This window comes from Typopeltis vanoorti, chromosome 18 (assembly GCF_054136105.1).
Source record: "Typopeltis vanoorti isolate ZY-2024b chromosome 18, IOZ_Tvanoo_1.0, whole genome shotgun sequence".
Classification (NCBI taxonomy): domain Eukaryota; kingdom Metazoa; phylum Arthropoda; class Arachnida; order Uropygi; family Thelyphonidae; genus Typopeltis; species Typopeltis vanoorti.
Genome location: NC_143566.1, coordinates 46,779,836 through 46,791,977, shown reverse-complemented (window position 1 = coordinate 46,791,977; position 12,142 = coordinate 46,779,836). Strand labels below are relative to the sequence as shown.

Here is a 12,142-nt window from a genome sequence, read left to right as displayed (position 1 = left end):
TCTAGGTGTTAAGATCATGGATATATGTGAAGATGTTAGTTTGCAGAAGGGAAGAGAGAATGAGTTCATTGTTTGGGCAGGAACAAATGATTTGAAAAAGGAGAAATATGCAATAAGACAGGATATGAAAGATGCAAAAATAAGAGTAAGGATGTATAAATTGTGAGTCTCCTGCCTTGGTATGACAGGATTGATATGCTAAACATATGGAATTCTCTGTCAAGAAAGGGTTTATATTGAATTGTAAAGCTAGTAATTATGACAAACTTAGGATGGATTTTGGATCAGTGTCATGGCTTGGGAAGCTACAGTGCACTAGAAGTTTTCAGAAATTGTTTGAGAAGCAGTATCCAATTGCATAGAAAAGATCAGGAGGATAAAACAAGTGGAGATTAAGTGAATGAATAAAGATATAAAGCCTGAGCTGGAAAAAAAAAAAAAAAAAGCACTATAGAGGGAATATAAAGAAAAAAGGTGATCAGAATACATGAAAGAAAATTAACTAAGCAAGCCAAAGCAAATCCAAAAGACTTTTTTTTTGTTATGTAGAAAGTAGGAGAAAAAATGACTATGGTAGGATGACTTTAATCAATGGTGATAGTAGGAAGGTGACAGAGGCAAAATATAGCTGAGTACCTAGAGATTTTGCAGCTGATGATGTGACAGAAATGCATGTCAAAATTGAGAGAGAGATGAACAGGAGGTGTTCAGCATATTGAAAAAATATCAATGTGAATACAACAGTGGGACTGGATAGCATATCAGCCTGTGTACTATGTCAATGTGCAAGAAAACTGGCACTACTCTGATGAAGTTGTTCAAAGTCTCAGTTCTGGCAGGGTTCTAGAGGAATGGAAAAAGGGTAAGATAGTTCTATTACATAAAGGTGGTCCAACACAGAAGTAATAAGCTACAGACCAATTAAAACATCAGGAGTAGTTGTTAAAGTATTAGAAAAGTTGGTTCAAGGTCAAATTCAACAGTTCAGTTGATGTTGCTGAACTTGGCAAAAGCATTTGACTGAATGCAGGGGCGTAGCTAGGGGAGGGCGGAGGGAACAGTCCGCCCTGGGCTGCACTTTTTTGGCGTTTAAGAAATCTTGCTATACTGTCTATAAAACAGTAACTCAGTGATGAAATCAACGATTTTGCTAAGAAAAGCAAGAAAAATAACATTTTAGAATGTTGAAATTAAAGTTTTACTTCAAAAATAAACATAGTATTTTTAATTTATTTCCCTATATGTCCTTTTGACTTTTTGTAGTATTTCTGGTGTGCAGTGAGAGGGGCGGCAAAAGCTCTGGCTGCAACACTAACTGAATGCCACATGGAAAACTGTTACAAAAGTAGGAGCAAAGAGGAACAGATATGAAACTAGCAGCATGGATAGGTGGGGTGGTGGCTGACAGACACCAGAGAGTAGTATATAGTGGAGGGATATCTAGGAGAATGAGAGTGACTAGTGGAGTACCTCAGGGTTCCACACTAAGGCCACCACCCTTTAATCTGTATATCCTATCCTATCCTAATTTAAACTCACTCATAGACCTACACATTTTACTGTGTAGATATTCGTAACCGAAATCCTATAGAATAGGTTGGTTACTCCTTATTCCTGGTGTCCTATGTCTGTAGATGCGTGTGTTCAGAGGGCCGGTTTGCCTGTTCTGGGGGGAAAAAAACCCGAGTTTCCAGATGAAAAAATCCCCGTATAAGACCAGCTAACTCACCTTTAGTTGAAAGAAATTAGATAAAGGTCTCTCACGTCACTGACGGGAATTGAATCCAGGTCTTTCTGACCAAAGGCTTCATCTATACTGACTGAGCTACGGAGGCTCATATCCATGATATAAGAAAATATTTAAGGGGAGGATATTCAGTTGTTTGCTGATGATGCAAAACTGGAAAGGGTATTAGTTGATAAAAGTGATATCCTGGAGGATGAATTAAATAAACTGGCATTGTGGGAAAAGGTAATGACTGTCAATTTAATGTTGGAAAATATAACATTATGCATTTTAGGCTGAAAAGATTGGATAGCAAGAAATTGATGAGGCCATGGACTTGGGGATAATGATGGACAGGGAGTTGAAGTTCAGAGGGCATATTGCAAAAGTTGGTAAAATAGCTTAAATATTACTGATTGTTGACAAATATGCTAAAAAAAGAGTAAAGATAGGGAAGTTATTATCCTTCTTGATAAGACTATGATTCACCACATCTTGTAGACGAATCATGACGAATATTTTTTGTTAAAAGAAGTTATGAAAGTTTGGCGATGATAGAAGCATTGGCCAAAAAAAACAGAAGTCTTTTTCTGATTTAGAAGAAATTGTTAAGCTTTCTCTCAAAACATTTGCAAGATGTTTTGGCGATAAAAATATCGAAAGGAAAGTAGACAAAATTGTTCTGTCAAAGCAAACAGTTACAAGACACACTGAATAAATCTCTTACGATGTATCTGAGCAACTGAAAGACCTTGTCCGTGCTTGTAGTTTCTTTAGTTTTGGATCTATCTACTGACATTTGTGATGTAGCCCAGTTAAGCATTTTTATAAGAGGAATTAATGATAATTTTAACATTTCTGAAGAACTTATTGGTCTTGAATAGCTTCATTGAAAAACAGGAGGATCAGACATATTTGAGAAAGTGAAATCATGCCTAGAAAATCTAAGTAGATTCTAGTAAACTCATCAGGTAGAGCCACTGGAACTACAACTTTGCTAGAAAACTTTTTCTGTTATCCTTTACTGAAATATCACTGCAAATTTTGAGCAGGGCATCTATGATAAGTTTTTTCCCCTACTTTCGATAGTTATGAAGTTATTCCATCTAAGCCTGGTGATTTTCCTATCTTCAAAGAATTAAATGCTGTTTCTACTGCTTCTTTTAAAACAGGGCAGTCTCCTACAACCAATGGCATTTGTATTATATCTTCAAAATTTTGATTATTAAGGCTACTGTCTTCTGAGAAAAGGCTAGCTGAGTAATCATTCCAACATTAAGATTTCATCCTTTTCAATCAAAAACTTGCCATTTTCATTCTCAAATGACTAATTTGTGTTAGTGAAGGGTTTTATTCTCCTTATCATTTGGAAAGAACTTTATGTAGTTTCTCTTCAATCTTTCCACATTCATTCAGAATCCAGTTGGTTTTAGCTGTTTTGTTTCTTTTTTTTATATATTTTAGTTCTTTATATTTTCCCCTGCAGTCATTATCCTTGTTTATAGTGGATTTTAAGGTTTTCCTTTGATCACATAGTTGTAAAATGTCTTCTGTAATTCAGGGTGAGAACTAGAACAACTAAAATCCAAATCTGGCATACAGCTTTTCTTGTGTCAGTGCAAGTTATGACAACTACTCTTCTCCATGTAGGGGAAGGAGAGGAACTACAAACTAGACTTGTGTTATTCAACAAAGAGCTGTAAACATCAAATCTGATACACGGCTTCTTGTAACTTACAGCATCACAAAACATCTATCTCCTTTCCTCCCAAAATTCAAGATCAAACCAAATTCTTGTGGCTTCATCTCATTGAAGAAGTGTTAGAATTTAGATATGCAATATAGCTTATTATAACTTTTTGCTGTATTTTTTTTAATATCAATCCAACCTATGAAAAGTTTCAAACATATAGCACAATTTATTATTATTATTATTACATAACACTTCCAGGGAGTCCAAAGACTCATCGAGGGAGGGTACCTACTCTACAACTCTCCGTCTCCACCAACCAAAACTACCTACATCATCTACACCAACGCTATCTACCACCACTAGTATTTTCACAAACAAACAAACATTCATGACCAGGCAGGATTCAAACCCACAGCCTTATGGCTGGAGAGCAGATACGCTAACCCCTAGGCCAGCTTATTAATTTTAGATGAGAAGGAGTTAGATAATCCAGGAACATAGCATGGTACCTTTCATACCACTTGAGGCCTTCATTAAATAAGGTAACGGTCTCACAATGGAGATGCAATTTACCCCCCACACACACACACATACACAATGCCATGATTATATCTAAATTCATGGTTTGCAGGTAGGAAAGTCGATTTACTATCTACTCAGCTAACAAGTTTAGTAAGAAGTACTCAGAATAGAGTCAATGCTATGACTCTTGATGAGATATCTGTGGACTGAATATTATACTGGAAAATTTAACTGAATCAAGGTTAAGGAGACGTATTATTTAAACAAAAGTAAGATTCCTTTATTTCAGTAATTATTACCCTTACTAAAATTAAAAGACTTACTACATTAAGCAATCACATAATGTAATACTTAGTGAAAGCATAAAGAAGAATGTATGAATTATGTGTATATTACCTGAATCACAGCAACAGCAATAAAAGAAGCAGCACCCACTGCAAATCTGCAAGTAACGCTAAATGGTACATTCTGATGCAGTTCTGATTCTGAAAATTTGACAATAGTTGTTGAAAGTGCAACATGTTCAAATCCAGCAACCTGGAAAAAAATTAATTTAATTTCCTTCAAGATAAGTAAATCATTCTTGCAGTGACAAACAGATAATTTTCAAGATATCACAGTTTAATTCATGACATTATTATGCATAAACTATTGGCTAAAAAACAACACATGAAACTATGCATTACTAAATTTTATAGTAGTGGCTGATGAATGAATGTATTTACCTACATGGTTCTATACATACAGATCAGCTATAACATCTCATGTGACAGCCAGAGAATGTTTGTTATTTCTTAATGCAGAATAAAAGTTTGTAATGAGTAAGCTTGCTACACTACTGTCAGCTTTCCAAGTCATGGTTTAATAAAACATGTAACACACCATAACTAGCTCCATATGCAAAATAAATGCAAAACAACCATCAGCAAATTCACATTTGACTTTGTAAGGACTAACAGTAAGAAACTCGTCTGTCCAAATGAAACTTGTGCTTTCTAATTCTCTGCAAACACCATCAGAAGCAACTTCTGTTTTCACCTGTACTTTCACCTCTCTTGCAATCATCCAGATGGCACTACTGTTGTGCCACATAAAGATAAAGCTGATCTCCTAGCATCACTCTCCTATTCCAACTCCTGCATAGATGACCAAGGCAAATAACCTCCTACTATACCAGAAATAGAAAACTATATGCCTCTTGTGGTTTTTCAGCAAAAAAGACATCAGCAAAATACATGTTGTTCTCCAAATGTGACTCCTATTCCATATTATCTCTACAATATTTTATACTCATCTAATAATTATCTCACTATATGGAAGCAAGAAGAATATATAATCCAGTCAGTGTCTCCTCAATTTAGAGGTCCACCAGTTAATCAATGACAACAAGTATGGATTCTGTCACTCTAGATCCAGAGCTGTTCTCTTAGCCTGCATCACCATTGCTGGACATGTGCTATGGAAAGGTCTGAAGAAACGAAGGCTTGCCCCCCCCTTCACATTTCCAGAGAATTTGATCATGTCTAGAATCAATACCCACTGAGTAAATTGCCGTCCATCTCTCTCTCTAATCATTCACTGCATGCCACAGTGGATATCTCCCTCTTTTCAAGCTTCTCTACCAATACACAAGTGCTTCAGAGCTCTAATCTACCAACTACTCTTTTTTTCCCCTATACATAAGATTATTGGAGATTCATATATATGCATTTTGAATAATCCCATCCACAGCTTTGTTGATGACAGTACACTTCATTTACTAGTGATTTAAACACTGATATCTATACTATCCTTTGATGGGGAAAGGATAAATTGGTCACCTTTAATGCTATGGGATTGCATTAAAGGTGGCTCCTCTTGCAAAGGGGGGATCTCATTTACCTGTCTTATCCTCTGTACCTAAATCATCAGACCTCACTCACTGGACAGATATATATACACTCATAGGATAAAAACATTACAACAACAGCTTCTGCTGAGTCTATAAAACTAGCCATTCTCTTCCACTCAAGGTACTACTTTTCATCTACACAGCTACTAACTTACAAATCCCAAATCTGAATATCCATAGAATACTGTTCAATGTTTCGGATGGTGGACCTAAAGTCTGCCTAAAAATTCTTATTGCTGTCTGGAGGAGAGCAATACAATTGACAGATGATCCCTCCCTCACAGACTCACTGTTTCAGTCCTGTGCCTTTTATACTGGTACTTCCCTGGATCTGTTAGAGCAAGAGCTGCCAAAAAGAATAGGGGATAAGGAGGAGGAGGGGGAGGTGCCTGTACATTTGAAGCAGCCTAGTGTGAGATCAAGACAAAATATACAGTTCACTGTTGCTATAGGCCTGGGGATTCCATGAATGATCTGGAAGATATGCATTGCCAAATTAGTACAATGATTACATTTCCCATAATGATCATTATGGTTTCCCATAATGATCATTATGGGAAACCAACTATGGAGATACAGACTGGAAGGAAGAAAGATCGCATGACAGAAAGGAAATGGAATTTTTTACACCTACTAAGAGATAATTACTTGAGGCAGCATGTGATGGAGGGGACTAGGGGTGTGAGAGTGTTATATTTATGTTGTGTATTTCTATTAACCCTGCTTCATCTTTAATTTCTTTTATTTACTGATTTGGGAATGGTCGACTGCCTTAACTATCGGCTGCCGCCATTTATCTATTTCTACTATACTGTAAAACAAATTTATTTGTTTTACAACTGCACCAGTTAGACTATATATTGAGTGCAAGATCATAAGATTTTAAACCAAAGACAAAGCAGATATTATTTAAATTAAGGGAATATTAAATCCCACATTGTTTTTTTAAAACCGAATAAGAAACTCAAAGATTGGAATCAGAGTTTCATGTCGAATATAGTATAGTAAACTATAAAAGTATCGGCGATTACTAGCGTGAGCTAATGCAAGTAATCCTAGTATGTAGTACAATCTCAGGCAACTCGCAGCAAAGGTGGTAAAGTTCTGTGGTGGAAAATATCATAATGTAAAAACTTCTGAGTAAAAACTCAGAAGTTTTTACATTATGGTATTTTCCATAATGTAAAAACACATTTCCTAGGAAATGTATGCTGTTATTACATTATGGTGGGAGGTCACTACCCAGACCCGGTTTCAGCCTTTATTGAGGCTTCATCAGTGAGTAGCTAGACCAAATAAATACCAAAGGGTATAGCGAAAAGAACTTATATACTCTGCTATACGAGTTTCCAATGTGGGATTTAATATCCCCTTAATTTAAATAATGTTTATATCACCGAAATGAAAATTATTAGCTCTTTATATTTAAGAAAGCAGATACTGTTTGCATTCCCTGCTTATGTTAATCCTTATCTTAAATAATTCGTGGCTTAATCACATAAACTTCTATCTTATGCAGGTTCGAATATTTTAGAACAGTGCATTGACAGAATCTGTCCAATGTGTTGTTCACAAACCATTTAATTAAGTCAAAAGGAAATATTTACAGAATGATTCACATATGTACATAATGTGTTATTGCAATTATCTTTCTAATCTAATTAGTTCTAAGCTAATTCACAATCTAGCATAACATTAACTGAATATAAGACATAGCTTGTTTAAGCCAAATTCAATATTAATATACATTATCTCATAAACATAGACACTTGGTTCAGTATTATAACTACTCACAATCCTTGTTCAGCACACTGTCTTAACATTAACCTATTGCACATAAGCCTTCTTCTTGGCTTTCTTCCTGTCTACTGACTCGTTCCTGATTTTTCTGCTAAATTTCTTCCTTGTCTGAAATATCTATTATTTCTTGACAGCAAAGTCAAGAAATAATACTGATCTTTCCTTTTGAGATGACCGACACAATACTTCTCATATAGTGACAGACCCACAATGCTTCTCTTTAGATTTCTGACAGTGATCCTAGCATGAAGGTGAACCCAGGTGAGAGAAGGTTTCAGAACCCTACAAACTTCCTTCTCTTTCAATTCCCAACAACAACAACCCTATGTGATGGCAGACCCAGGTAAGAAAAGGCTTAGAAAACCCCAAGACAAATTTCCTCCTTGATGACCTGCCTTATATATACTTGGACTTTCCTTGTGTGCAAGGGAAGTTCAAGCATATCTCTCGCGCATCTCTCAAAAATGGTCACGTGTTGACCTTTGGACATGCTGATATCACTCTTTGCGCATCTTTGGAATTATCTATCCATGGCAGTTCTTAGAATTCTTCACTATGGTCACGTATTGACCTTTGGATGTGATGACGTCACTCTTTGCACATCTTTAGAAATTTCCGTCTATGACAATTCCTGGAATTATTCACTATTTTTATAATTAGACTTACTGATTTAACATGAGTTAATATCATTACATGATGATGTCATGAGCCCCATTATTTTAACAAAGGCTCATAACAAGATTATTACAAAAATTAACATTTCTCTAAGTACATTCTCCTTAACAAAAAAACGTAAAAATGAACATGATAAGTTACAAAGTCACATATCATGAGAGCTCTTACAAGAGTATTAGACCTGGTCATACGATCAGAAGAGCTATCCATAACCAAGGTGAGTACATTGCCTCCGATTGGTGAAAGTGACCATGCAGTCTTGACTTGGGAGATTGTACATGAGCAATAGTCTGTCAAGAAGGGGTATATGTGGAACTACAAGTAGATGATTATGACAAGCTTAGGAAGAAGCTTAAATCTGTGCCGATATAAAACACTGCATGGTAAGGATGTTAGTGGTGCATAAGATATAGTTAAGAGTCATCTAGAGAAAGAAGGGTCAATCACGTAGGAGTTAGATGGATGAGAAATATCATTAAGCACAAGCTGCAGAAGAAGAAAATGCTATGGAGGATATATAAAGAGAAACGTGACCAGCATGGTAAGGAAGGCAAACCAGATTACGAGAAGAATTCTAGCCAAGCAGGCCAAAGGAAATCCCAAAGAGTTCTTTTGTTATATGGCAAGCAAGAGGAAAAACGACTATGGAAGATTAACCTTAATGAATGTTGATGGTGACGAGGTGACAGAAGCAGATAAAATAGTTGAATAACTGAGTGACCACTTTGTAAGGGTATATCATCCAAGTGAAGTTACTACTGTAACATATGTTGCAGAGACTGATGTGGGAACAGAGGTGGATGAAATGGAGGTTCTTAGAATACTGTAGAATCTCAATGTAAATACAGCTTTGGAATTAAATGGGATATCGGCTTGGGGTTTTGCGAGATGTGCAAGGGAACTGGCAATGCCCCTGACTAGGCACTTTAAGTCTCAGCTCTGGAAGAGTTCTGATAGAGAGGAAAGAGAACAAAATAATTCCCTTGCATAAGGGAGGTTCTAAGACCAATCAGACATGGTGGTAAAAGTAATGGAAAAATTGGTCAAAAAGAAAATTCAAATATGGGTGAATCAGAATACGATACTCAATGAGGGGAAACATGGCTTTGTGAAGGGTCTGTCATGCATGCTTTAGTAATTTACTAACTTTGGATAATACAGTAACAGCTGAGTTGGACAAAGGAAATGGCTACACAATGATTCTGCTGGATTTTGCAAAGGCATTTGACAGAATACCAAAAGGAACTCTGTCAAATTAGAACCATGGAAATGGATAATACACTGGTTATGTGGTATATGGAGGGGCAGAATCAGGTGACTAGTGGTGTGCTTCAAGGTTCAGTTGATCACTACTGTTTAATTTGTACATAAATGATACAGGAAATAACCTGAAAGGAAATATTCAGTTGTTTGCTGATGACACAAAATTAGGTAGAGTAAGAATTAATCAAGACAATATGGAGAGCTTGCAGGACAATTTAAATAAGCTGTCAATATGGGCAAAACATATGGATGTCAGTTTAATGTGGATAAATGTAAAGTTATGAATTTTGAGATAAATAGATTACAAGCTGTGTAATCTATTTATCTGTTTCCTGGAGTACAATACCACAATGATGGAATTGTACTCCAGGAAACAGATGAAGCTAGAGATTTAGGGATGGTGGTAGACAGAGAGTTAAAGTTTAGAAGCCATATTGCTAAGGTTGCTAACATAGCTCATAAGAAAACAAGTATAGATAAGGAAGTTATTTCACTTTAGAAGGCTTTGAACATCCAGATCTGGATTACTGTGCTCAGGTCTCAGTTGTCTCTTCGATTTCTTGGGGAATAAAAAGCAGTGTAGAAGATTCAGAGGCAAGCAACTAAGATGGTAAGCAGTTGGTAGACAGTTCCCTATGAGGATAGATTGAGGGTATGGATTGCAGAAGTTGGTTATTAAGAAAGAAAAAAAAAAAGATATATGATAGAAACCTAAGTTGCTTAAAGGACAGATGCAGGAGAAATGGTTCAGCACTTGGCCAGAGGGACCAGAACAAGAGGTCATCTCTGGAAGTTAAATAAAGGTGTGGTCAGTAGGGCTGTGAGGACTAGATTTTTTGCTTGGAGAGTTGTGAATGAATGGAATGGGTTGCCAAAGTCAGTTGTGAGTGCTCTGTCTGTGAATGGATTTAAAGAGAAGTATGACAGACTGTGTGGATAGTTTGGGTTTCTCGCAATGAGTACTAACTTCCTATCAACAATTTTCCTCCAAATTAATCTGTTATCTGTCAAGATTCCAATATTATCACATCTCACATTTCTGTCTTTTAAAGTACTTTTAACTTTATCAAATCATCTAGATCTTGGTCTTTTCCTTACCAACCTGGCAAAGAACACTTGTTTTGCTAATATTTCCTCTTCCATTCTGTTTAAGGTTAGTAGATCTAATGTTTAACCACCATTAGATCTACTAACACATTCCTGAATACTAACAATGTCAAGTTCTTTAATAATATCCTCGTATTTTAATGCGATAATGCCATTTGTGCCATCTTCACTCCATTCAGCTGACTTTCTACTATACCATAATCTTTCTCAGAACTCTCACATCAGAGGACTCTCTTTAATTAAGTGTTTTATTTCTAACCCAGCTCTCAGAACCATAAATTAAAACTAGTTTGAATACCATCATGTAGCCGGCCTGGTTGGCTGAGTGGTTAGCATGTCCGTGCTCCAGCCAAGAGGCTGCGAGTTCAAATCCCACCATGGGCATGGTTGTTGGTGATTGTTCAACAAACTGTCTATGGAACGGAAATCTGCGATCCTGTAAGGCAGGGATGGGAACCTTTTTGAACCAAAGAGTCATTCCACCAAAAAAATTAATTAAAACAAAATTTTGGGAGCCGCAACTTCAATTCGATTTTTCCTGGTGACTCAAAGTTGCAGTTAGTTCAAACTTAGGTAAATTTGTTTTTAATTCAGTACTTCCAGATATCAAATATCACTTTCATGTTTGCATATAAATTTTTTATATGTTCAATAAATAAAACAACATTAAGTTTGATTAAGTTTCTAATCACAAAACATGCTGAAGTAAGTATAATATTGCAAAAAAGTCAGAATTTGTATTGCAAAAAATATTAGTCCGAATAAAAATACAATATTATGTATTTTAATAGATATTTGATTGTTTTAATTTAAAATTCACTAATGAGACTTTTGATTTTGCATCTTCTCAGTCAGTTTACTTAATTGTATGTCGTGCACTTTAATAGTAATTCGGCTTTCAAACTTTCATCAGTCAATTTGTTCCTATACTTATTTTTAATGTAATTCATTGAAGAGAAAAATTGTTCGCAATTGTACGTTGAACTGAAAAGAGTCAAAACCCCAAAAGCAAGTCGCCTGGCATTTGAATAATTAGTTGGGAAAGAATTCCAACATTTAAATATAATTTCCTGTGGTGTTTCTTCCATAGTTTCCTCATTTTCTTCAATTTGTGCTACCATTTCCTGAAGTTTTTGTACCCAGATGCTTTTATTCTGAATTTCCAGAAGCTTCATTTGTAGTTCTGCAATTGATATTCCGGGAAAGGCTTCAATAACTGTTAATTTTAAATTGCAATTTAACGGATGTAATATAAATTTCATCATCTCATGATGTTTTTTAAAATCCTGAAATCTGCTTGAAAATGAATCTAAAATTACAGTAATCATTTCAGCAAATATTTTGCAATCAACTTTTTCTTGATTTAAATTCAATCTATCATTTTTTAGATTTTCAAAATATATACATTTTTCTTCTGTAACAAGTTCAAAAATACTCTTAGTTTCTGTTCAAAGGTAAGGACTTC

The 12,142-nt window shown here is 35.6% G+C and overlaps 1 protein-coding gene across 2 annotated transcripts in view; it reads right to left on the bottom strand.

Moving 5' to 3' along the window:
* The window catches only part of LOC150096630 (meckelin), a 575,505-nt gene that overhangs the window by 110,520 nt on the left and 452,843 nt on the right, over positions 1–12,142 (bottom strand). For both annotated transcript variants that reach the window (XM_090408005.1, XM_090408006.1), the window contains one exon: positions 4,338–4,478. In XM_090408005.1, coding sequence (XP_090264131.1) covers positions 4,338–4,478 — 141 coding nt within the window. The remainder of the gene's footprint in view (positions 1–4,337; positions 4,479–12,142) is intronic.